The 26,702-nt window shown below is 47.2% G+C and overlaps 1 protein-coding gene and 1 long non-coding RNA gene across 8 annotated transcripts in view; one reads left to right on the top strand and one right to left on the bottom strand.

Moving 5' to 3' along the window:
• The window catches only part of LOC142592606 (putative protein kinase C delta type homolog), a 556,922-nt gene that overhangs the window by 124,890 nt on the left and 405,330 nt on the right, over nucleotides 1-26,702 (bottom strand). Inside the window, exon 1 of one of the 7 annotated variants that reach the window (XR_012830738.1) lies at nucleotides 9,041-12,318. The exons of 4 other annotated variants lie outside the window; for them this stretch is intronic. Coding sequence is in view for 2 of the 3 variants with exons in the window: in XM_075704143.1 (XP_075560258.1) it covers nucleotides 9,041-11,858 (2,818 nt within the window). In the remaining variant the exon portion in view is untranslated. Of the gene's footprint in view, nucleotides 1-9,040; nucleotides 12,319-26,702 lie in introns of those variants that run through there. 2 more of the 7 variants (XM_075704143.1, XM_075704144.1) reach the window with 2 other exon arrangements.
• Nucleotides 12,569-26,702, top strand: part of LOC142592607 (uncharacterized) — a 38,913-nt gene continuing 24,779 nt past the window's right edge. The window contains exon 1 of the long non-coding RNA XR_012830739.1: nucleotides 12,569-12,702. This is a non-coding gene — a long non-coding RNA (uncharacterized LOC142592607). The remainder of the gene's footprint in view (nucleotides 12,703-26,702) is intronic.

The following is a 26,702-nucleotide window of genomic DNA, read 5'->3' on the forward strand; positions in this document are numbered from 1 at the left end:
CTAGCGAGGAACTGGTTGGCGTTCGCTGGAAAGATTCTCCCTCTGCCACTCTATTCTGCCCGGCTTCCCCAGCTACTCGTCTCGGTGAAGGAGCGGTGCGCGCGATGGGGGAGGCGAAGAATGCGTAAAAAATGGCGTTCGCGCCCTCTCATGCAAGCACGCTTCTTGGTGACGTTCCAAGCAGCCGAGGCATGTCTGTCTCCGCTGTCGCTCGCCCGGCTGAAGCCAACGGTTGGCGCGCTCAAAGGAGCGCGCGGTGCGGACCGGCGAGCCGCGACTCGGTGCACCGTGGTGCGGACAGGACGACGACCACATCGGCCGGTTTTTAGTTTCCGCGCGGGCGACGCACTGCGCGCGTTACGTAAGCGGTGCCGTGAAGTCCTCCGCGTAACGTCGAAGTCGCCGAGTTCCTGAACCGCGTGCTGTGCACGCTTTCACCACGCACGCGCGGTTGCCAAAGAAAAAAAAAAGAAGAAAGAACGCCCGCGAGTTGTGGGCCTCTCTTTGCCGGCTTACTGCTCGTAGAGTGGCCATCGATCATGTCTATGGCCAACTGCTAAAGCGCTCGTTTGAGTGGATCACCATGACGATATTTTTTTTTTGGTGAGATTGCGCTGTATCCGCGCATTTGAGGCAATGCATGAACGGTGCAGGTCGTGCGTGCATGTTCTTTTGTTGCTGTTAGAGTTTTCGCGACGCGCGTATTTGCCAAGAAGTCGGGTTGAAAGGGAAAAAAATAGCGATAACAGGATGCTATGGAGGAAGGCATACTTGGCGTTTTGCACTTTTCTTAAAAACAACGGCTACTTAAGGCTGATCTGCAATCTGTCTTACGCATGGTGGGCAGCGGTATTCGTGAGGATGGTGAGCTGCGACACTTGTTTTTAGTGTCGCACGCTGAACCTCACGCCGAACGGCAAATGTAGAATATACTGATAATTTGGATGGGATGTTCTTTTAAATAAAGTAAAAATATTAAAAAAAGAAACGTAGACACTCTATAATGGTAATGGTTACTCTATTTCGCTCAATAGACACAATAATAACAAAATAAATAGTAGCATTAGAAGAAACGACGACATAAGGCTTTTCAGCCTTATGGCGTATGTGTTGCTGCTTGTTGCCACATTGTACAACTTCTAATATTTAGTGTATTTTATTATTCAGACAAGACCAGCATCATCCTTATTAATATCTTATTAAGGTGATTATGTTGGTTTTCATTGAAAGACAAATATTTAAACTGCTATAAAAATGTACCTGTGTTACAATCCCCTTCTTTTTCGCTTCATTTAGACTTTAAAGGGCGCCAAAGGTGATAAATCATCCTGGGTTACCCTGACAGCTTGCAGGTAACGCAATGCCTTCAAGCGAGCTGTGAACGGAAGAAGTTGAACGTCGTTCCCGGTAACGCCATCAGTTAAAACGTTATTCCATAACGTCGGTGATCGTGACTTTCTTGTCATCTAAGCTGCCAGCGTGACGGTGCAAGTCTAAACAATGTGCGCTGTTTCCCGAGACAAATGAACGACTGCTAGGACTGATTCAAACAGCGGACACCCATCCCGTCACCGTCACGACACCAGTTTTCGTAAAGCCGGAGCGTTTCCTCGCCGATTTCTCCTCGACTAGGGGACGCCAGGGACTCTTGCCATATTTATCGCTATTCGTTTGCTTCGAGCGCCGGTGCTGTTATCTGGCACGGTTCATAGAGTTCCTTACAGAACTACTAGAGGGAACTTCTAGCAGCCTAGGGTTGGTACAACTGTGACGGCTCAGCTAGCTTGTGAATTATGTTGAACTCATGAATTTGCCTGAACTTTGTCCTTCCGGCTTCAAATGACTTTGCGAGTTTACAGATTCGTCATTTTGCACAAAATACTGCTTTACAAACGCAACAATCCGCAGTAAGCAGGCATGCGCACAGACTCTTATAGCGTAGGTACTGCGTTTAGAAAAATAGGTTTGCTTCAAAATTTAGGCCAATGCGGCTGGGTGTGGCTTAGTAGAAAAAACACCTCATTATTTGTTTTGAAAACATATATACACTTGACAGGAAAGGGCAAGCCAGGAGAAGGCTGGCAACTGCCAGCGGAAGGGGCACAACGCCTCCCTATGCTCTCCAGAAAGGAGGAGAGAGAAACATAGAAATGGAAGATAGGAAGGAGAGGAAGAAACAGGAAAGTAAGAGCAAGATGAAAAATCTCAAAGAAAAAAGCAGAACACACACTGCAGGTCACGCACCGTAAAGGCATGCTACGAGAGAATGCTAAAATAGAAGAAATAGTGCCGGAGGTCTTGTCATTTGAAGGCAGAAATAAACTACAAACGTAAACCTAAGTTAGTTGCTTCTAGAAAAGTAAGAAGAGTGTGATTAGCCTGATCGCACTGAGACGCAGAACCACTGCGGTGCAAACATCCGTCGAGTGTCGTACACCGCAGCTCAGGGAGATGATATATTCCTTCACTAGCGACGTATGCTGCACAATAAAAGCGGGACGCTCCAATATCAGGTGGTGAAGTGTCTCGCAGCAACCGCAAGACGTGCATGGTGGACAGTCCACACGTCCTTGTCGGTATAAACGTTCACACACGTTCACACAGCCGAACCCTAAGCTTGAGTAGTTGTGCTCTAGCGCGACGAAGCAAGGCTCGACCGCGGACACGGGGCGGGAACGTTCTATTTGCGACGTGCTGGTCTGGATGTTGTTTGAGCAGGTGGCGACGAATCAACTACAAGAACGTTAGAATAAGGCAACTGGAAGATCAGACATATTGACGCACTAACCATCGTTCGCATAGTATAGCTGAACTATTGCCGCTCAAGAGTTGCTTCGAGTAATTTTAGTACGAAAGTCTACGGTATTGACGCACTTCTGCACCAAACGAGCTTTACTGGAGGTGCTGCTGCTCTAAAGATTTGTTGAAGTCGGGCACGTTGTCAAATTGCGCCATGTTTGCGTTTTGAGCCAATCAGGGAGACCGTAGCAGCTGTGTGAGCACTGGCAAAATGGCAAATTCAACAATATAACCGATTTGTACAATGCCCACAATAGGTGTCGCTCTTGGCTTCTCAATGACGCCTGGCGCTGTCCAGAGTCCACGCCTAGTCACTAGAAGCAAAAGATTTTTAGCCTGTCCGGTATACCGGTTTACGTACTGGCTATTGCGTAATACCGGTTACCGGACGGTGGTGGCGACATCTTGTGACGTTTCGTCTAACCGCAATGCCTTGTAACACGTTCTCGTGTTCCATGGGTGTTCTTGTAAGAAAAAAACAAAAAGAACACATTTAAAAAGGCAACGTTCTCGCGATTACACCGCCGCTGAATATGTACACTAGCAGCGAAGTGGAATATATTCGGTTACTGCAATAATAGCTCTCTTGTTTCGTCGACCTCTGCGACACTAGGTGACGCCACCAACTCAGCCGCTCACGCTTATGCCTACGATAACGCGTTAATCCGCACACTGCAAGCGGACAAACTAAACGACTATTGAGGTTCTAACCCCGCCGAAGACGCATCGGAAGTGGCGCTTTATGCTCACCCACGGGCGACCATTCGTGCAACGCCTTTGAAATTTTCTGACCTTGCATAATCTGGGCCCGAGTTCGCGAAACCTTTCACTCGCAAGTGATCTCTTCCATTGTCTATTCGCCTTCTCTACGTATTAATAAGTCCTAAATCAGGATTGGCTCGAATTTAGCGAAGGAGCATTTTGCGTATCGTCCTGCTGAATGGGCTCCGCTCTTCTGCCTGAACAGGCCCGTAGTGTACGCTGTCGTACGTATTTTAACACGGTGGTATGTCACGAATCGTTACGCATTAAAAAAAAAGGAAACAGTAGTTAGTATCTTCGCTTGAAGGGCGAAGAATTGACAGCGATAGCGAGGTTTAACGTTGTACTCGCTTTCCTTGGGTGGTCATCCAACTGTATGCCGATACGAGATGTTGGCGCAAGGCAGCACGCAGTGTAACTGCATTCTGGCCAGAAGAAACAGCGCCCGACCATGCGTCTCACAACGCTGGTGCTGCGAGGAGCGCCGCCAGGTGACGCATTCTTACACAATCCACGTCGGCGATAGTTCGCCGTCATGCGCGCGCTGATTGGGTGGTTGAGCAAAATCGGATGACGAAGCTCATCTGATTTCGCTGAAAGATCCAATCAGCGCGCGCCTGACGGCGAACTATCGCCGAAGTGGATCGTGTCCGAATACGGCCCCAGTTGCGTTGCAGACGTCGCAACACGGCGGTGCTCGAGATGACACCGGCCGAAAACCGTCGGCGTTAGTCAGCGGCCAGTTAAATATTGATATCGTTTGTTTGACGTTTACCGCATATTCCGCGCAGACCAGTGCACACACACCACACCTGAGCAAGAGCGTGCTTTATTGTATGTGGGCCTACAACGCCCAGGCCAGCTGATGATGGCAGAACGCAGTCCTTGCTCCGGCACCGAGCCGATTTAGCGCTCTCCCGTTTTTTGTAGTCGCACGCACTCCCAGTCTCTGGAGACCCTCTAAAATTCAGTGCTCGAGCCGCGCATGCGCTATTGATGACAACGCGACAGTCGATGACTGCGGCACCGACGACAGGAATGCTCCGTGAGTGTACCAATAATTGCTATCGCAATAAAAGCGAAAAATAATATAGATATTGTGAAGGGTTCAACAGGAATGACGAAAAAAATTATCTTACGCGAGAGAGTTTGTTGGTAGGGCGGCGTTGATGGTGCCTGCGTTTCGTGAGAGCAATTGCGGGCCGATCGTTGCAGCGATGGCCAAACGAGGATGACACATACTTCAGAGAAGTTTAGTGAATAAGTGCCTCGAAGTCCGCAGTTGTAGGCGTACAAAGGTATATGATATCCCTTCACACGCTTCAAAGGATAAAAGATGAGATGCACAAGCAGTACAAATAAATATGGTAGTTTCCGTTAATCCTGCCAAGCTTGTACGACCAAGCTAAGACCGAAATCACAGATCCTTTCGTTCGCGAGTGGTGTTTTTCATTAGCTGGCTGTCGTCTTGAATAACAGTCCAATATCGCGATTGACTATGATTTTTTTTTTTATACTGGACATTCGTAGCAAAAAAAAAAAAAACATTGTTTGTGTGAATATGGGTCATGGTACAAACCGTGGATTTAAACCTCGCGGGGCCGGTATAACGTAGCGATTCCTTTAGCTAGAACGTATTGATTTCTTATGATGAACCATCCACGACCGACCGATGGCATTGATAACTTTGGCAGAGCGGCACTCGGAACACTAGTGAAGCTTGGAATGAAAAGTAATGCAAATTCAAAATTGAAACAATTCATTTTTATACAGCTGCTCAGTCTGCTTTTCTTTGACTCTTTTTGTCATTTTCTAAGTGAAAATGTAGAATACATTTACGTAGGCCACAACGAGAAAGATCGCTAACCACTTTGTGCGCATCATCAAAGACATGTAGCGAAGCACTGACTGAAAAACACAAGAAAAAAGAAACGGGGGAGAAAATGCTCCGGTGAGTGACAGGTATATGAAAACGCTACACTCATGGGATAAACGCCCGGATAGTAACGAAGTGATTGCTGTTTTCCACAGCGTGTCTTCTTGGAGCGCCTTCGCGGGCTTTCTTCCGAACGTATTTTTAGATCGAGAAAAACATATTCGCGGAAAGTACGTCACACTGCTCGCACGTCACGCCTTGAAGGCCCTCCTGACAGGTTGTCTGCTGTGCAGACCAGTGTCTCAAAACAAAGACGATCCAGCGGTGTCAACAGCCTGCAAACTAAAGCTCGCATGCTCGGGAGCACCGCTCCAAAAGCGACAGTCAGAGTGATCGCTGTTGTTTGTTGGGATCCTGTGTGACTCAACACCGAGACAGGAAGTCGGGAACGGGAGCCTTGACCTTCGAATGGAAAATCTGGCGGTGCTAGTGCCGGTGAACTAGCACTCGTTCGCGCCTTTTTGTATCTCATGCTCGATCCCCTTTGGAATGACCCACGGGCCCTATGGTGTCGATATGCATATGGCATCAATCGTCTCCTGTACCACTGTTGCCGCTTCTACGAACAACGCCAGACTCTCGAGTGTGCTTTTAATAGACTGGACGATCGCCCTCTTGCAGAAGCAAATGCCTTGGGAGCCTGGCCTGCACCGCTCATCAGGCTAGAAAATGGCACGAGCTCTTCAGCAGTAAGTGAAGTGAGTACCCAACCGTAAGTACACAACACCTTACTTCATGCGTGGGAATGAGCCAGACGTGTTCTCTATGTTTCGCTCTCCCTCCCTTAGGGTAGGGTAGTAAAATGGAGAAAGTATGGCTAACCAACCTGCCGATTCCTCCATGCCTGTTTCTCTCTTTGTCTCTCTCTCCTGGCTTATCCTCGCTGCGACATATATCTCCCTTGCTGAGCTGGTAGGTCATTTGGAGTATTAAATTGCTGAATAAATTCAACACAGACACTTTCCCACCTCCAACGAGAAGCCCATCTACGACAGCTTGCTGTTACACCTGCTCGAAAGCAAAACAATAGGCTTAAACCAGGCACTCCTCGGACCCACCATAGGGACTGACTAATTTATTTGCTTTTTGTTGATAAAACCCTTTTGTCCTTCTCTGTCACTTTGATGCCTGCGTTAGCTTTTTCACGCACCTGCAGTGGTTTTATCGTTTGAAAATGAAGTCTGACAGAAGAAACTATTCAGATACGAAGAAAAGATTTACTAAATCTAATATCGTTGCTCAAGCATCATTTGAAGCCGCCAGCTAAAGCAACAGTGGGACTCGGTGACATATCCATTGACAACGCTTCCGATAGCATATTGAACAATCTAAACATCAAATTTAAGCTGCAGCCGTTCTGCGATCTTTCCGGTAGAACTCAAATCAAGTTCTAACTCAATTTCCTGCTCGAATTTCGTGTAATGAAAAACTTAATTTCGGCAAATTGCGGGCATTGAAGCAGATTACTTTGTTTTAAATAATCTGCAAGTCTCCACACCATGATTTTCTTTCAGACGTTCAATTGTCGAAAAGTTAATCAAACCCATGTGAACTTTATGTTCTAACGGTAGGACTAGCGGCTCTTCTACGCCCGAGTTGATAACTACGTCAGGTCACTGAAGCGGCATTCTGAGGATATACATTCAACTATGAAATTACGAACGCTATGACACTAGGCATCACAATCAATGATGTGCCAGAGCATCGTAGATATATATGTACACAGCTGAGCTATCAGTAATCTGTAATTCTAGTTTTCATGAGCGCAGATAGGTTGCCAGATCTCCTAGAAATACGACTGTGTTGACCTGTTATCATCAACAGAAACATTTATGGTGCCATGCCAAAATACATTTGAACATGTAAGGAAATCCCCGCTCAGCCAAAAATCAACCTCACAATACCTGATATTACGAAAAAAGCTGATCTATCATCACCAGCCCTTAAACAGCTCACGTGACTACTTTTGTACGAGAACTACCGTGACTCTACGCATATCTACACTGACGGATCTGTCCTGCCAAACAGCTCCGCGGCAGCAATCGTGATACCAGCGAAAGTTACAACAATCAAATTTAAGACGACTCACGCGACAATATCGGCGGCAGCAGAGCTCGCCGCGCTCTTTACTGCACTTCATTACATCGGTAAAGAACCGCCACACAAGTGGACAATTTTCTGCGATTCAATGGTGGCACTGCAGTCTCTACTGTCACCTTTACGACACGGACTGCACGAACAGCTAATATTTCAGATTACATAAACGTTGCACCATATAGGTGATGCAGGCCATAAAATAACTTCCCAATGGCTTCCAAGTCACTGCGGGATTATCGGCAATGAACTGTTCAAGCTGCCTGTTCAGCCCATAATGAGCACCACCACGTATCAATTCCACTTTCTAGAACTGACGCAGCACCGAAGCTCCGCATGCTTGCTCGGCAGTGCACCACGTCGCAATGGAATGAGCCACATTTAAGAAATTCTCGACTGTACTCCCTTGATCCCACATGAAGTCTTCGAGGCCCAACAAAGCCTCGCCGTGGAGGCGCCACGCTTTTGTATCGGCTGTGGATGGATGTTGCCATTACGAAAGCCTATGCGTTCCGCATAGGGATGGTCGACACCACAACCTATGACCACTGCGGCCATCTATTGAACATATTTTGTGCACCTGCCCGTAGTACAGTCCACAGAGGGAATGCCTTCCCCACAAACTTGACCAGCTGGACGACCAACCGCTATTGGAAAAAAAGAATTCTGCAGCATTGAAAGAACCTAACGCAACAGAAGAAGGCCGTGCAAGCGCTACTGCGCTTTTTGCGATCTACCGGCCTTTGTGAACATCTCTAACTGGAACGCCTTGTGTGTGTGTTTCTCTGTGTGTGTGTTTTCTTTAGCGCTTTCCTCTCTGTCATCTTTCTAACCCCTATCTCTCATCCCCAGTGTAGGGTAGCAAACCGGAGACTGACATCTGGTTAACCCCCTCTCCCTGCCCTTACTTTTCATCTCGTTCTCTCTTTCTCTATGCACACCCCCTGCCAATTCTGCAGATCAATCTACGGTAGTTAGGAATAGCAACCGCAGCGTCAGAAAGTCAGACAGCTGTTAACATTCTTTATAAGCAGGAAAATTTAGTGAAATGGCTCGTAGCGTCACGGCGGCGTAGTTAGACTGAGCCTTGCAGTAAGCTTGAGAACCACGACTCGCCTGCTCAGGATTGCAACACGTAACAAAATATTTCCCCAACATTGTGAACCATACTCACTTCCAAGAACCGAAATTGACAAGTAAACACTGCAGAAACTCAGTGTGTTCAGGATTCCACTAGAGATATAAGATCTCCAAAAAAAAAAGACAAAAGAAAATGAACTCAGCAGGACGCGGCTGCTGGCGACTGCCCGTCGGACCCGCGGCGCGTGCAGCCGATGACCGCGTCAACAACGCGGCGGGCAATATTTTCGGACTGCCCGCGGCCTTGAAGAAAAGAACCAGGGCACGAGAAGGGCGACGCCAACAACAAAACAGGGCCGCCGAACTCACCGCATGTCGCGTCAGCGATGGCCTCGTCGTCTCGCTGTTTGTGCTCCGCATGCTCCGGTTGAACGCCCGCCGGAAGCGACGGTTCAGCAACCGATGCTTTGGGTTCGATCACCGCTTCAGCGGTGGTGGTTGGAGGAACGCTGGGAGACGCTGGAGGAGTCCGCACGCTCGCGACTGCTTCGGCGTTAGGGACGGCTGGCGATTCTAGTTCCTGCGACGCCTGCTTCGCGCCTCGCTTACCACCCACGCTGCCGCCGCTGCTAGTGCTGCTGGAGCTGCTCGCGAGGCCAGCGATCTTAATCTTGGACGCCTTCTTGACCTTCTTCACTTTACGCGGAGCTTTGCTCGGCGGCTCACCCGTGTCGGGTGTCGTCGGCGGTGTACCGACACACGGGGCGGGCGCAGCTTCGACCTGCGGTGAAGCAAGCGGGGAAGGCGCGGTCGAAAGTGACGGGCTCGCAGGTACGGAATGACCGCTCGATTCCGAGTCCTTGCTTCGCCTGATCTTTTTGAGGCGCTTATCCGTCTTGGCCTCAGCTGAACCAGCACGCGGGGGTGGAGTTGTTGGCTGCGCTTTGTCCGACGTCGGCGAAGGTTTCTCAAGAAGCGCGGAGGTACGCTTCTTCTGCGGAAGCGAAGTGGGAACGGCAGGTCTCGATCCGGTTGGTGGAGCCTTGTCCGTCACCGCAACCGGTGCATCTTTCTTGGGCGGAAGCGTAGCAGTAGGCGCAGGCTCGTGAGGTGGTTTGGGTGGCGGCCCAGTCTCTTGAGTTTTCGCAGCAACCGCGGACTCTGGGGGAGCGCCCATTGGGATTGGCTGTCGCTTCTTGAGCTCGAGCATTCCTTGAGGCTCTTTGGATTTGAATGCGAGCCTTCCTTGTGGCTCTTTCTTGCGCAGTTCAAGCATCCCTAGAGCGGGCTTCTTGATAGTTGTGTCTGCGACAGCTGTTGCTTTGTCGGTAGCGTCCGGTTTCGTAGGGACGACTTTCGGCAGCCCTACCGGTGGCGCAACAGCATCCTTAGGCATCGCCTTTGAAGTGTCAACAGTGCGAAGTTTGTCCACGATGGCCGATTTCGGTTCCGGCTTTTCTTGTGGCTGCGTTTGGAATGGAGGTTTCTTGTCTGACTTCTGACATGTCGAGGCATCCTTAGATGCCTGCTCTTTGGATTGTAGCGCCGTGTGCGTTTCAAGCTTGGAAGTGCGTGACTGTGAAACTGTTGCATTTGCGCTACTTGGTGGCTTCGTGTCTTCCATTTTATGTTTTGCTTGATCCTGATTGCTCAGTTTCAGTGCGGCTTGCGCCGTTTTGTTGACTAGCTTGGGCTTGTCTCGAGGCTCTGGAGTCGACGGCTGACTAGATTTGGGCTGTGGACTGGGCGGTCCAGTCCTGGCATCTTTTTGCGTTTTACCTTGATCTTGTTCAGGTTTTCGACCTGTTTTTAACTGAGCTAGAGAAGAAGCGATCTTGCCAGTCTTCGGCACCTTTTTCACAACCGGGGATGCATTAGCAGCAGTAGAAGTCGGGGCTTTATTTTCGTTGGTGGCCTCCTGAGCAGCATTCTCATTTTTCTTTGGAGGAAGCTCTACGGTAACTACGGCCGGAGATATTTCGCGTGTCCTTCCTTCTACTGACTGTTCACTGGCGTCAACGCAGTGTCCATTTGGCGTAGGAAGGCAGTGTACAACACTCTCGACGTTATCAGGTACAGGACTGACGTCACCGGGTGCACCTTTTCCCTTCGGCTTCTTCAGTTTCACAACCACAGTCTCGTATATCTCGCTCACTTTCGGAAGTTCGATCGTAGGTGTTGTTTCGCCGTCAACTACGGGCTTTTGTGCGGGTCCGTCGGTTGCAACACCGTTAGATTGAGGCGCAGTGTCACGCGAGCGGTGGTTTGAGGGTGATAACTTTTCACTTTCTTGAGGTACACTTGAAGTAGCAGAGCTAAGTAATTCTTCCGAAACTGTTCGGTTCCGCATCCTCCGTCTTCTGCCAATGCTGTCGTCGGTGCGGTCATTCTGGGGTGTGGTCGGAGTAGCGTTACTGTGCTTCCCTTCGGCCCCCTTGCCTCCGGGTGTCACAGGTAGCAAGTCGCGTCTCAGCTCTTCGAGAACAACCGGCGGTGCGTCGACGCCCAACATGTCTTCGAGATCGACCGGTGACTGGACCGACTGGCCGTCCTTGAAGCTGCCAATCCCAGAGTCGACGGACCGCGTGCTATGACCAGAGCCATCTTGCCTCGTTCGGGACACAACCGGGCTGGACTCATGCAAAGTTGGGTCCTCCCTGAACTTGACAACGTGCCGGTGTCTGGTAATGATACCCATAGACTCGCGCCTCTCCTTTGATCCTCTCGCCGGTCGCTGACAGTCCTTGAGGGCGGGTCGTTCGCGAAGGATGGGCCTGTATTCGTCGTACCAGGACGACGCGTACGTAGACTTGTAATAGTTGGACACGGGAGACGGGCTGGACTCACGCCCCAACCGCCGTAGCGACGGCGGTGGCGTGAAGCCCCGGGCGGGAGAGCGGCAGCGCTGGAAATCGGCGCCCAGGCTGGACAGGACGTAGTTGGCCGTCGAGGCCAACGCCGACGAACTGGGTCTGAACAAGCATTCCGAGGAGCCCCAGCTGCTGTCCCTAAGCCTACGCGACAGTGAGGGGTTGCGGGCTTTGCTGAGGTCCAAAGAGCTCTGGTGTAGAGCGGACCTGGACCGAGGGGGGACGTCAAACGGCGACGATGAGGCGGAAAAGGCGGAGCTGCCGTAGTACGCCGGACTCCCGATCGGGGTCCGGGCACGTCGCCTCACCGACGACATGACGCACGGCGAGTGGGTCCGGCAGCAAGGACGAAAGGGGCCCTTCGGTCACAGTTCCTGGCACAAGGGCTGGGAGAAACGCTTTAGGAATCCACGTCTTCAGTCACTTCCGTCCCACCGACGCATTCGTGGCGCGTCGAAGCACGCACTGCCGCGGGTGACATGGGGACGCGCTCGCTATCGCGACAGCCTGCACGGTCTCACGAACAAACACACAATCCCGGTCGAAGAGACAATCGAGACTGTCGGTCGCAACACAGGTCGAACACTCTGAAGGACTCGCGGCGTGCGCAAGCTCCCGGCTGATCCCTGCGATCGTCGCTCAGTACGTCACACGCACTGTTGTCGAACGAACGTCAGGTGTCTCCTACTGCGCGGCGCTGCGCGATCCGCGCGCCACGGAGGAGAAGGCTGCTCTGCAGAGGTGCGTCCCTCGCCGTTCCTCGCGCAGCGCTAGAGCTCGGCTGCACCGGGTTGTGGCAGCGGCGAGGAGGTGCGCTGGGAAGGCGAGGGCAGCGGCAGGGACTCTGGAGCGCGCGCGGCAGCTGTGTTCTAAAATATCGCGCCCACCTACCGCTACCACCTTGGGCCGCGGGCAGTCCGCGGGTTCCTTTCCACCTGGAGCCAGGCCAGGGTTGGGGAGAAGAGAGAGGGGAAGGGAGAAGGCGCGAGACGCCACGGGCCGCTCGCTACCACGCGCTCGACGGACTTGGAGCGCAGAATACGGTTTGCGTGCTATTTGCCTTACGTGCCTTGCGCAGGAAAGTACGCTGCTTCAGGTAACGCGATTGTAGGTAAAGAAGTAGGAAGGCGGAGCATCGTCATGTGCACATGGTTTGGTTATGTAAGCACTTTCTCAATTTGTTCTGCCTGGGATAAAGTGTTAGTTTCAGCTTTTCTCGCATTCTCTTGGGTCTTTGATGAAAGAGTTACCCACATTCACGAAAAAGAAAGAGAAAAGAAAAAAATGTGAGAGAGGGTAGTTCAGAGCGTTTATCTGGTACGGTATCATTTCGCGCTAACATTGAGCACTCTCAGAGTAGTGTACCTGATTGAGCGATTGGATGCTAATGAGACCAGGTGGTAATTACAACGAACGTTGTGAACAGGCAAAGGCGAAGAAAGCGGGCCCACAAATCGAAACAGTTAGAGAACTGATGATGATGATGATGATGATGATGATGATGACTGATGTTTATTGGCGCAAGGACCTGTGGTGGCCAAAGAGCGCCAGCAGTTAGAGAAGTATGAGATAGTGCGCGAACAATATTGCCTCCACGAATCAGCGTCTCAGTATTCGGAGGGCTTGGATAGTGTGGCAGTGCACGAGGCTCAATTACTGTGGCACAGACTGTCGTGGAAGCGCACCTGTCGGACGAACATGTTATGCGCAACGGACGCACCGTAATTCCCCCCAACGTAAGATTACTTTACTCGAAGAGTTCGCGACTGGTCTCGAGATCAAGGAAGTGCGTGGTTCTGGCACGGGTACGCAAGCGCAGTAGCGGAGCGCTCGCCCGAGCAGCCGCTGTAGAGGCCGATGCTAGTTTCGGCTAACACGCCGTAATATAGAGCAACGCTCCAAACCCTGTTGAGGGAACGAGGGCTGATGATTGGCCATCAACCTCTCCAACCTGTGATGCTGTGCGTTTATCCTGTTCAAGTAGTCCCGGGGTGCCGATATCAGGAGAAGGAAATCAGCCGACGAATAAAAGTGCTGTGGAACGCATAGTGCACTAACAGCCAATTCCTGACCGGCAGCCTGCAATATGTTTGACTATGCAGGGCGTACCACGTAACTCGCGCCATAACATTAAAATATGCGAGTGCCACGTAGCTGGACAGAACCGAGGCAATGTTGTTTGCCGTTGCTTGGAGCAAGCCACACTGTCTTTTGTGTAATTCACCTAATTACATTATTAGTTATTATTGATTAATTTACAAATATAACCATAAGAGCAAAATTGTCAATAAGATAATTGTAGGTCATCGTAAAAAAATTACCGGTCCAGCTTTCTGTTGTTTGACACGTCCTGCATAAAAGTTTCTTCCAAGGCTGAAACAAAGCCTGCGAAACACAAAAGAAGTGCCGCGTGAATAGTCGCGCGGCTTACTTCTTGTGTTTCGCGGACGTCAGCGTCGCGCAATCCCTGGGCGACGCGAGATCCATTTGCCGCTGGGCGACGATCGGGCTGTAATTGCGACTTGAATATGTTCGGCGTGATTTCCAAATAGAGCCGGCAGCTCAAGGCGTGCGCTCGGGCAATAAAATCGGCTTGGTTTTCGCGTGGCTTTCAAAGGACGAGCGGTATAGCACTGTGGATCTTCGTCGAAGACACGTGGGAAGTGCTATCGGTGTGAAATGTTTACAGAGCGCGGCATTTGAGCAACCCCCCCCCCAAAAAAAAAAATAAAGGAAAGAAAAAGAAAATACTAAGAAAAAGGACCAATTTCTCCTAAACCTGGAAGCTCCGCTTAAAGAATATCAAATTACGACGTGGTATAGCATGTGAGACTGCGGTATACACAGTAAAAGAATCATGTAACTTAAGGGTGCTTGTTTCTCCAATAGGCCTTAGGCACCTACACTTAAGGATGTAAAAATATTGTGCACTACAGCGACCTCTAACTAGACATGCAGTGAGAATAAAAGCCATAGTTAAAAAAAACGTTGGTTGCCACTACCTGGCTTCTCACTAAGATATTTGATTCAAGAGTTCGACAGTGACAACTTATCAAATTTGTTTCATGCTGTTTTCTTGTCGTCCGTAGCAGCTGTGATCAAGTACTTGGAAAAAAAGTCACCATAAAAGAACACTTCATTTATCCCACCAAGATTCATGTAAACCCTGAAGAGTCGTAGTCATGGGATCTCTAGCGCCCTTAAGGATGAAGAAAAAAAGAGATTTTATTTATTTATTTATCAGCGTACGTGCATTCGCTCAGTAGCCACTGCAGGGGGGGGGGGGTAATTGAACGGTTATACACAAAATGTATGTACCTGTGAAAGGATGTGCAAAAGTAAAAAACGATAGTATAACTACTCTGTACTTTTGGAGAGACTACGTAGTCAAACAACACTGAAAGTGAGCTTTCCGCGCAATATGATTCACTTCTGACTCTGACCACACTTTCCATGTGCACACCACGGCACCAAAGCGGCACTATGGCACCAAATCAACGCGTTGGTATGCGGCCATAGCGTTCTCCTGTTTAGCAAGAGGTAGCAAGCTCGATTCCCGTCCGCAAAGGCCGCATTCAGATGGGGGTGGAATACGAAACCGCTCGCGTTCCGAGCACTGTGTTTAGGCAACCACAAGTAGGCAAAATTATTTCGAAGTTGAAATAATTCGAAACTCAAACTATGGCGCTTCAGCCCTTGTGTTGCTTTCAGGCATTAAAGTCAAAATCAATCAATCAATCAATCAATCAATCAATCAATCAATCAATCAATCAATCAATCAATCAATCAATCAATCAATCGGTAATGATATCAAACATAATCAATCCGATATTATGAGTATATTATTTAGTGAATTAATAAATTAATCAATCGATAACCAAACAACTAACTAAATCAGCAACGTTCCAAGCAACGCTTCACACCGATTTTCTCTTTTCGTAATTGAACTTACATCGCAAGACGGTGGTGCATTTCTGTTGCATGCCATGTGTCCCGGCTGAGTTAGCAAAACTGTCGAACGAAAAGAAAAATATAGGAAGAACACGCTGCAAGATACAATTATATATTACCTGCGGTGTTCGGTTGTCGGAAGTCTAAGATCGAACGTTATAGGTGATAAATGCCAGCTTGCACCGCGCTTTTTTTATTTCTTTTTTCGTCAAACAGCTTGGCTAACGTTAGGGGGGACACCCTATATATGAACAGTTGAGCATTACTCGCACAGTATAGCATTGACTGAGCTATAAGTATATTGATACCCCACATGAAAGGAATCCCAAGTGTGAAAATGGTACACGTGAACGCAGTAAGGTAAGCGTCGACATGGCTCCACCGATCCACAGTCAAAGTGAAAGTGAATTTAACACGCAAAAAAAAAAAAAAAAAAAAGAGCAGTTTCACCCGAAAGCTGAAGCAATGATTGCAATAGCAAATTAGTGGACAACTATACGAAGGAAGGATAGTAGTTTTTATCGGTCGTACGAACTTGTAAACGTAGGCATGCTAACTAAATTAACAAGCATTGTGTCACGCCCGCACAAGCAGAGGCATTTTTCGGCAACGGCTACAGTGCAGGCAGCACGCCTGGCTATTATTCTTGTACAGCACAGGTTGATAAATCCCTTGTAGTGTAAGCGCGCTTTTTGCTTTATTTTTGCTTCTTTTACTGTCGCCGCTTCCACCCGTTGTGTTGCTTTACTAATGCATTGAGTTGTAAGCATGCCTAAGAGTTGCACTTTCCGAGCTGTATTGAATGATTGATGACAAGAATGTTATTACATGCAGCGCGTGTGCATTTAGCTTTGATGGCGCGGTCTGTTCGCGCGTGACTGAAGAAACATTTGCGGCCAAACGCGATACTAAGAAAAACTGTAAGTGTGAGGCTTGAAGGTTGGGTGGCACAACGGGAAATGCATCGACTGTACATCTGTTGGGAGATGCCGACATGAAACTGATGATAGTAGACATGAACAAGAAGATAACCTCGCTCCCCCTTTGACCGAAAAAGTCGGACATGTGGAGAGTGTAGCTCAATTACTCTTTGTTTATTTTGATAACATTCAGGAGTGCCTAAACAAGCACGAGAGCTAAGATAAAAACATTCATGGACGAGATGATAAAGTTTAGAAAGCTTGTAATGCTAGAAGTCTTGATCAGCTGCAACTTGACGTTGACGACCTTGAATGGTGCAGTAGGCGCTTGAATATTGAAGTTCACGGAGTACCTGAGGAAGAGGAGGATCACCTTCCAGCTGTTCAGTGATGTCGCTACAAAGTTGGGTATCACCCGCTGTGGTTGCTCAGTATCTATTAGGCTGCTGAGCACGAGGTCGCGGGACCGAATCCCGGACACGGCATCCGCATTCCGATGGGGGCGAAATGCGAAAACAGCCGCGTACTTAGATTTAAGTGCACGTTAAAGAACCACAGGTGGTCGAAATTTCCGGAGTCCTCCACTACCGCGTGCCTCGTAATCTGAAAGTGGTTTTGGCACGTAAAACCCCGTAATTTAATTTATTTTTTTTTTATTTGGGTGTCGGTAGACTTGTTCGTGCAGACATTTCCTCCCTTCATAGGATGACATCCAAGTCAGGCAGGATACGGGGCGTGATCGTTCGATTTGTGCACCAGGACACGAGTAACATCTGGCTAGAGAAGAGGAAGGCACCTCTATATAATAGAGAACATGACAAAGCGTGCAAGGGATTCTTCTTGCGACAGCAAGAGCTACAAGGGTTGGGTATGGTTATGCATGGCTCTCGAACGGAAAGGTCCTTGTGCGAAGAAAAAACGGGGAACCAGCTGCAGTCATCAGGTGCGAGGATGATTTGTCTGCCCTAGTGATTGATTTTCTGTTTTGTGAGCGTACCTGCTTGTCTAACGTATTACACGACTTGCAATGGATTCCTTAGGTTGTATTACATTCACTAAATTAGTCCGAGAAATTGATGACAAGCAGAGTGGCTTTCTTCGGTGCTTTAATTTAACTGTGCAGTCCATTAGAAATAAGGTGACGGAAGTTGAATGCCTTTGTAAGAGGATGAACCACTGTTTTGACATTATTATTTTCACAAAAACCTGGCAATCAAATGACTTGGATGTTTTTCCCATTCACGACATGAAAGTATTCTTCGTGCGCAGACTAACCCGACGAAGTGGAGGCGTCTCTTTCTTAGTAAATAGTTATTTTAAATCAGTTCTAGTTGACGAGTTTTCTTGCGTAACTGCCGATTATGAAGCAGCGTGTGTTCTTTTAAGCGATGTCGTCACTGTTTCCTGTTATCGTCCTCCCGATGGCAACATACGGGCTTTTCTTGTTTTCTTAAATCACTTACATTTGCGAATGAAAATCAGTAGTATGTTGTCATTGGTGGAGACTGCAATATAGTCGTGAATTGTGAAAATGTGAAAAAAATTAAGTTCGAAAATCTGCTTTCATGCCATAACTGTGGAAACATTGTAAATATTCCTACAAGAATTACCATGTGCTCGCAGAATTTTACTGATTCGTTTAAAACAAGTTATTATAAGTCCTTGGCTACAACAGGAGTGCTTTCGTACCCTATGGACGACCATAGGCCAATATGACCATTGCCAATAGACCAGCATTAAAACCAACAGTCCTAGAGCGGACACTGATGTTGCTTCTGGTTTCCAGTGTGTCCCGCAAACGGCCCTGGATGCTGCCTATTTGGACATCAGTCACGTGTGTTGGGTCAATATTTTGCATTATAGAGATGCAAATGTGGCTTATGATGCTTTTTAAGTTGCTTCTCGGCAGTGTACAAAAACACTTCATTTACAAATGTCTGGAAAGGGTGAAAGGCTGTCGGAAGCCATGGATGACGCGCGAGCTTTTGCGCAAGATTGACAAAAAAGATGGTTTATTGAAGTAGTTTATGCGTACACGTAAAGAAGTAGACCTCACTGCATTTAAGTGGTTTCGAAATGCTTTGGATGAGGAACTTAAAAATCGAAGGAAATGTATTACTTTCATCTATTTTATTCCTGTTCTAAACGAACAGGCATATTATGGAACAAGCTGAATTTACTAATGGGACGGAGTGACAGAAAGGAACCGCCGACGGTAATCTTACATGGTGGGGGAACAGTCTATCTTATGGTCAACATGTTTAACGACTATTTTATGTAGCGAGATTTTGACGCTGGGCCACGGGCATCCTAAAGAATACTATATCCTGATAATGTAAACACACTCTTTTTAGAAGAAACAGTAGAACATGAAGTTTGTGCTGTCTTAGGCCTCAAAAAACAGCAAGTAAGGCCAGCCAAATCCGTAACTAATTAAATTTCTCCTGTGCTGACAGATATATTTAACTTATGTACTTCTACGGGTGTTTTTCCATCCAAAATACAAGTAGCTCGTGCAGTGGCTTTACATAAGAAAGGAGACAAAAAAGGCGCGTCGAATTATTTCAATTGAGTCAGTTATGGGGTTTTACGTGCCAAAGCCACTTTCTGATTATGAGGCACGCCGTAGTGGAGGACTCCGGAAATTTCGACCACCTGGGGTTCTTTAACGTGCACCTAAATCTAAGCAAATGCGTATTTTCGCATTTCGTCCCCATCGAAAAGCGGCCGCCGCGGCCGGGATTCGATCCCGTGACCTCGTGCTCAGTAGCCCAACCCCATAGCCACTGAGCAACCGTGGCGGGTGTCTCGAATTATAGACTCACGTCGATATTGCGTGTTTTCTAAAGGTTTCGAGAGAATAATCTATAATTGACTATATTCTTTCTGTAACAAGTACTTGATAACGAAATGTTAGTAGGATTTATAAAAAAAAGTTTATCGACAGAGCTCGCTCTTCTCAACCAGGAATAATATATATATTGGAGAAATTTGATAAAAAATTGTTCTTGGAATATTTGTTCATCTTAAGCAAGCGTTTGATTACATTTGACATTTGAAATTTTATTTAACAAGTTAAATCACTATGGCATCCGTGGGCTTCTCCTGATAGTACTCAAAAGTTATCTTTCAGAAAGACGTCAGTTTGTATCGATGAATGAAACAGTATCCGACAGAAAGCAAATGATCTCAGGAGTATCACAGGCCATCATTCTGGGGCTTTCGATCTTTAATTTATACATAAATGACATAGTACATATATCGTCAGAAGTTAAAATTTATAATTTAAGCTAACGACACCAGCATATTTGTTTCGCCGTCATAAGATACCGAGCTTTTTAACAAGGGTAATGCCGTTTTTGAGGAATTAAGCACGTAGACAGCTAATAACCAATTCACGATAAATGCAAAAATAAACGGCTGTGATTTTTCATTCTACACGTAGGCATACTTCTGTAATAAGTAACCTCCCTTTTCGCAGCTTAGAGCTAGAACTAGTTAGCTCTATTGGAGTACTAGGTGTGCATTCTTCAGAATCACTGCAGTGGGGTGAGCATGTAAATGCGATATTACGAAAGTTAGGTGCGATAACGGTACTTCTGAACGAAAACTCCTAGTGAATTCCAAAGTCAGCAAAATTGTTGATCTCTAGGGCCCTGTTTGCTTCGTATCTAAACTACTGTCATTCGGTCTGAAATAATACTACACAATCGGTCCTCTCGCGACCATTAGTAATGAAAAAAAAAAGAGTGTTGAGAATAGTTGAGAATATGCCAATTCTGAATTTTACTGCGCAGCTATTTAAAAATTGTAGAATAATTAAGGCACAAGACACATATGAGTACAAATTGTTCTGTGAATATCGCGTAAGGTATGACCGTCATAATTCTTTCTTCATGGGATTAGTAAATCTCAATCCGAAGGAACTGCCATATAACACAAGAATATTAGAAATATGGAATGTTCCGTGTTGTCGCAGTGGCTATGGTCGGCAAATACTTTACAACAAACTACCGCGTTTAGTAAACAACTATAATAATACAGAAATAGATATTCACGAAGTAAAAGTATTTGCCTTGCACGCCTTCTTTCTAGCCTAAAATAGGACTTCGAGAGCTGCATTTGATTTGTATGCAATTATATTGTTAAATTCCACTATTAGAATGCGCACGTGGTTGTGATAAGTGTTGTGCTGGTGTTTGATGCTGATGTGAAGTGATGTGTGCTAATGCATGACGCTCTGTATAAGGCCGTAACTAGTGATATGTTTAATTTTAAGGTTTCGTCAAAATGTATGACAATGTTGTGTTTAATATGATGTTCTTGGCAAAGTGTACGGCGATGTAAACAAAATGCGTTTGCCTCCACTGCTGTCTTTGCCAGTATGGGGGCGAAGGACTCCCTCAACCCGTGCTTGAATGGCTTTTCCGTTCACCTTCCATCACTTGTATTGTGATAAACCAACAATCAATCAATCAATCAATCAATCAATCAATCAATCAATCAATCAATCAATCAATCAATCAATCAATCAATGAACATGGGCACAACCTCACTCGATGACCTCAGAAACTCGCTGTCGAAACGCTGGAGTGAGGAAGCGCGGCAGCAGCAGAGACTGAAGAGTCTTCCGGCTGCGTCTCGCATTAACGTGAACTAAGCCGGGAAAACACAGCGCGCGTGGACAGTGTCCCCGTCGCAGAAGACTTTCAAAATACAGCGGCCCGGGCGGCGACGTTACAATTGCTAGTAAGTACAGCGAAGCGCGGCATTTCCGGAGGTGCCCGACGTTTGTGCGCAGGCGCGAGTAAGAGCGGGTGCGAGAGAGAAAATCTGGAGACTTTTTCTTTGAATATTTGACTTTGCTAAGTACTACGGAGCAGAAGTTTCTTTGCTCGTGTTGTAGGCATTTGTCCTTGGGCATGCCGGCATTGCGGCATAGTTTACGCTCCGACACTGGCTTGCGGTGCGGTAAACCAGGTGAAGCAGTGGGCACTGACGCCCTGTTTGGTGATCGGTGTGTTAAAGGTACTTCGGGCAGACTCTCTCGCACCTGCGGCACTAGTGCTGAGTCAGTCATGCCGGATCAGACCTACCTCGCGCCTTACGGCACTTTACCTTCAAAATAACATCCCTGATTTTCCCGGGGAGCAGTAGGGACCGTATAGTAAAGGCCAGGCCTGCTCTCCTGGAGAAGCATCGTCGCTCGCGCCAAGTTAAAAATGCGTCGCCCGTACCTGTTTTGCTTCCGTTTCGCTAGCTCTGCAGCTCCCACCTACGGACTTTTGCACATGTTTGTTCAGGAAGACACTTGTTTGACTGAAAGGCACCCATTCGAAAATGCTCCTGAAAAGTAACGGACAGCAGCATACGAAAAGCCTGGCACGAGCGAAGATACTGCTCCAGGAGAGCAGGCCCGGCCTGTACTACGGCCACTACTGATTACCCGAGAAATCAGTGATATTTTTTTAAAGGTAAGGCGCCTTACTAGAGCGCCGTAAGGCGCGAGAAAGGTATAATCTGGCATGACTGATTGAGTACGACTGCCGCAGGCGCGAGGAAGTCCGACGTCCGGGCGGGCGCGCGCAGCCGCCGGGAGTAGAATGCCCCCCCCTCCCTTTCCTCTCCTCCCCGCAGAGCCTTCCGCACGACGGAAAACGGTGCGCTTCCTCCTCACTTTCCTCCCTTTCGAGTGCGATATTGAGCCGCGATCCCCGGCTCACAGTCGCCCTTACAGCATACGGCGCGCGGTGAGGATTTTATCGCCCTTGGACTTGATACGGAACCTCACAGCGACGCCGACGCCCCCTGCAGAATTGCTTTTGGAGCTTCCATATAATGGCTGTCGCAATAAAAGTTTGACACAAGTACAAGATCATAGTGCCGATGAGAGCAATTTTCCGAAGTTATCGCCCAGAGAGCACAATCCTATAGTGCCTTCGATCGCTCGAGTGCACACAGAAACGAGATGGCTAGTCTACAAAACAAACTAATACAACTCGCAGTGTCTGTGCGAGCATGCGAATGCGTATACAAATGCCACGCAATCAAAAATAAATGTTAAATCAAAGACCACAAGGTCTTGGTGACAAACCGACAGCGCGGGCAAGAAGAAATTCTGAAAAAAAGTATTACACACAAAAAGTATTACAGGCACGATACAGGTACAAAGAAGGAAAAATAAATTTTATACGACTCAAAGAAAGGAGTTTGACAGGACTCATTACTTTGCAATACAGCGCCAACTTCCTTTCGCAATGACGAAATGCATCGCAGCGGCAAAGCACCGATACAAAACAGTGACGAACGTGGAGACCCGAAAGACAAGTTTTGTCACGTCGCATGCTACAGAAAGGTGCCAGACGGGTGGACGACAGCGTTTTCACATACACAATGCGGTAGGCGAAAATTGGGAAAAATGCCAAGCGGGCACCCCGTGATTATTTTGGACGTTGAAAGAATAACAGGGAAACACGGGTAAGGTAAAAACAATTGGTCGGTCGAGAGCTGTAACTGATGCTTCGCCAAGAGGTTATGCCGAAACGGCACCGTTTTCTGAAGCTCCGTGTGGTCCGTACATTTTCCTAATTTATTTCACAGGCTGGCATCTCAGCGTTGTGAAATAAAGAAAACGTTGCTCAGGCTGAAATTCACGCAACGCATACATACATCGCAGCAGAATAAAACCGTTGGCACGGTTCTCAAGCGAGACTTCTTTGCCAAGGACAGTCGTCCGCAGTAGTCCAAGCGTGTCTGGTCTAATGATGATCCTTGCGTAACAGCCATCAAGTGCAGCAACGCAAACTTGTTTCCCCCGAGTGATGGTTGTTTGTCCTGCATGCATCACTGTTGCTCTTTACGCTCGATAAACGCTGGGGTACATGCTTTCGGTACAACGCTGGTGCGACGCGAGATATGAGTCATTTCAGCGCAACAGGAATAGAAAAACATTGCATGCAAGCGGGGCAACCGTGGTGCCAAAACTGATGCGACGGATCTCAGGTTACGTGAAATTTTTCAAAGCCCTTTGAAGGCCTCCAATAGAAGGTTTACATTCCAGCTGCGGTAAGCAGGCCCTTATTCTGTCTGTTATAGAAGCACTGCTATGTTATGTTCGAGGCATTAGGACTCCAATCTAAACACCATATCGTACGCTGCTCGTTCAGGACGTAAGCATCTCCTAACCAGTAGAAATTTCGCTTCATCGTCGTCGTCATCATCATCAGTCTATTTTTATTTACGTTGCTAGGACGAAGCCCTCTCCTCGCGACTCCCAATTACCCCTGTATTACGTCAACTGATTTCATCTTGTGCATTTTCTAATCTCATCACACCGCCTAATTCTCTGCTGTCCTCGACTGCTAGTTCACGCTCTGTGTAGTGTGTGCTTCCACCCAGTTTCAAGCTTGCCCTGTGCATACCAGCGTGTAAATAAAAACAAATGCAATTGTAATAGGCAATTAGTTATCTGTCCTATGCATTACATAGCCTGCCCAGCTCCCTTTTATTTATTCTAATGGGAAGTATAATAGCAGTAAAACGTTCACTATTTAATCCACACTGCTGTCTTTCTGTCTCTTAATATATTTCGTTTCAGCGTTATTTGAGCGGTCCTTCTTCTCAAGCCTGCTTGTTAACTTCCAAGTTTCAGACCCATATGTTAGTAGCGATAGAATGCAAAGGATATACGCTTTTCTCTTGAAGTTTTTTTGGGTAAGCGGCCGGTCAAGCTTTGGCAACGCCTGCCGTACGCGTTTCTACCCGTTTTTATTCAAGTTTCCTTTACACAATCAGAGTCCCGTTTGAGAAATTGACCTAGATAAACGTACTCTCGCGCAAATTTAAGAGCCTCATTGCCAGTCATGAATCCTTGTTCTCTTGTGAGGCTATGGTACGTTACCTTTATCTTCTGCATATCAAGCTTCAACCCCACTTTTACGCTTTCTCGGCTAAGGTCCTCAATAATTTGTTGCAAGTCATTTCCCGTGTTGCTAAACAGGACAACGTCGTATGCAAACCATACGTAGGTTACTCTGATATTCGCCATTGACTCTCACTGATTCTCATTTTTATCAATTGTAATTCGTTGCATATAATTGCAGAGATTGTGCCTATTTGCGTGACCGCTTTCTTGATTAGTATTTTCCCTCTTGCATTCTAGTGAATTAGGGTAGCTGCGGAGCATTTATACGTGCGCTTACCAACATTTAGTAGAGAACAGAAGCAGTGCTCTTTTATACCCTCACATCGAGCAGAGAGGGTAGCTTCTTGCGGGACTTTCTTGGTCTTAAAGCTAGTTTTTGAATAGTAACACGGGTCTCGTTCGAATAAGTCAGCCGTCTGGGGCAGGTGTTTTTTCTACAAAGAAAAAACTGCTATACACCCTCTAGTACAGCACGAAACTATAATGGACAGCCATCCAGACAGGGTGGGGCAACAAGTGTTTGAGATAAATACAAAAACTGCCGCAATTATCGTATCCGATACGATACTTCCATTTGTATCTGAAGATACTTCGATACATTCGCAAATTTCTTGTTATAAACCTATATAATGTAGCGGCAAACTCGTATGTCCAAAAATGTTTGCATGTAAATAGCTTGGAAGTTTTTCAATTCTGATCACCCTTGTTTCATTTGAATGAAATGTGTGTTATTATCTCAAAACTTTTTACTTTCTTAAGCATAATATTTTCATTCCGAAACAATTTATTGGGGTTGCCTTAGCTGCGTGGCAGGAAAGCACTTTATACCCTGCACTGTCAGCGGTGCTTGCTTTTCGCTTTTCTGAGTCGCTGCTCTGCTTGCAGGCCATAACGTATAAAGAAGCGCTAATCCTTCTTTAATCTACAGCTTTTGTGGGTTAATAATATTCAGCACAATTCTTAACGCAGTAAAAAAATTGCTTTTGCTGCTTGCGAGCTACAATCACGTACACAAAATAGGCGCCTTATGTACAATTTTCCGGAAGCATCGCGATCCACGCTCAGGTTCGTGGCAGCCGAGCTTACATCCACGAGATCCTTCAAATTGCAGATGTGTGAAACGCACAAGAGGCAAGGCAACCCCATTCTTACATTCTTCAGACTTCGTAACAAAGCACCACGGAAGAGAAACTCCTGTGGGGGAGCCGAAACGTAAATATTTATTTTAAATAATTTTGGTCGATGTCCGGACCGTCTTCCTTTTAAGAGAAACTTCGATAACTACACTGTAGCTGCATCAGAATTTGCGCGAAAGACACCGCACGCATCGCCGTACACAGCATAGTACGGTGGCTACGAGCAAGTGTCATGTCTCCTACGAAACTAAAAACAAGAACTGAAGAAAACAAAGGGTCGGATGCGCGCAAATGTTCGCGTTTTTGTTGAGACGACGCGAGCGCCACCACGTGACTCTGCTGCGCCAATAGGGACACGCAGACCTCATCGCTTGCCCTCGCTGAAGGGCTCCGGCGGAAAGATAAAAGACTGTCGGGGCCTTTAGTTTTATTCAAGTGGCTTAGTGGCAGCAGCATCACTTCGGTGAGGGGAGTTCAGCCTACGTTTATAGTTTCGCACGGTGATGTTGCGATAGCCAGAATCTTGTATCTTATGGTACAAGACACATTCTTTCATTTATCGGAAATACAGATAGTGATACACGTCTTGCAAGACTTATCAGGCAGATACAAGATATCCAAAGAGTATCTAAGATAGTATCTAAGTACATGTAACTTTGATATTGCTCAGCACTGCATCCGGATTTATCAGAAAGAACGCTCCACAGTTGAAATGTTAGTCAAAATTTAATCTAATTTTCTTCATTTTATTGTTTTCGACACGTTACAGGTCAGGAGAAAATGAGACTAAAAGGAGAAAGGACTGCCTTACAATGGCGCTTTAATCCAGGCGCTGTTCAGCCGTAGCGTGAACGTTCTTTGAGAAATTACACAATAGAGAGCAGATGAAATGAAAAAAAGAATTTCTTGCGTGGAGGTCCTTGAGTTAGCGTGAGAACGATCGTTCGTACGTGAATTTATATTTGGCGCTCGTGGCTTCCAGCGTTGTAGTCACGTTAGGGACGAGGATCAGATATTCCCCGCCCCACAATACACTCACTCAACAACAGGCAGTTTACTGGCGAAAGCTGCAGACGGGAACTTTCCCAAAGTTACATATACTAAGCAAAATATTCCCAAGTCAATACAGGGACACATGCCCGTGTATCACATCACATAGGAGTGCAATACAAATAAGGCATTCCACAAAATAGAAAATCCGAGTGCGGAGCAGTGGCAGAGCGTGCTGTC

The sequence above is a fragment of the Dermacentor variabilis genome, chromosome 9 (genome assembly GCF_050947875.1).
Source record: "Dermacentor variabilis isolate Ectoservices chromosome 9, ASM5094787v1, whole genome shotgun sequence".
Classification (NCBI taxonomy): domain Eukaryota; kingdom Metazoa; phylum Arthropoda; class Arachnida; order Ixodida; family Ixodidae; genus Dermacentor; species Dermacentor variabilis.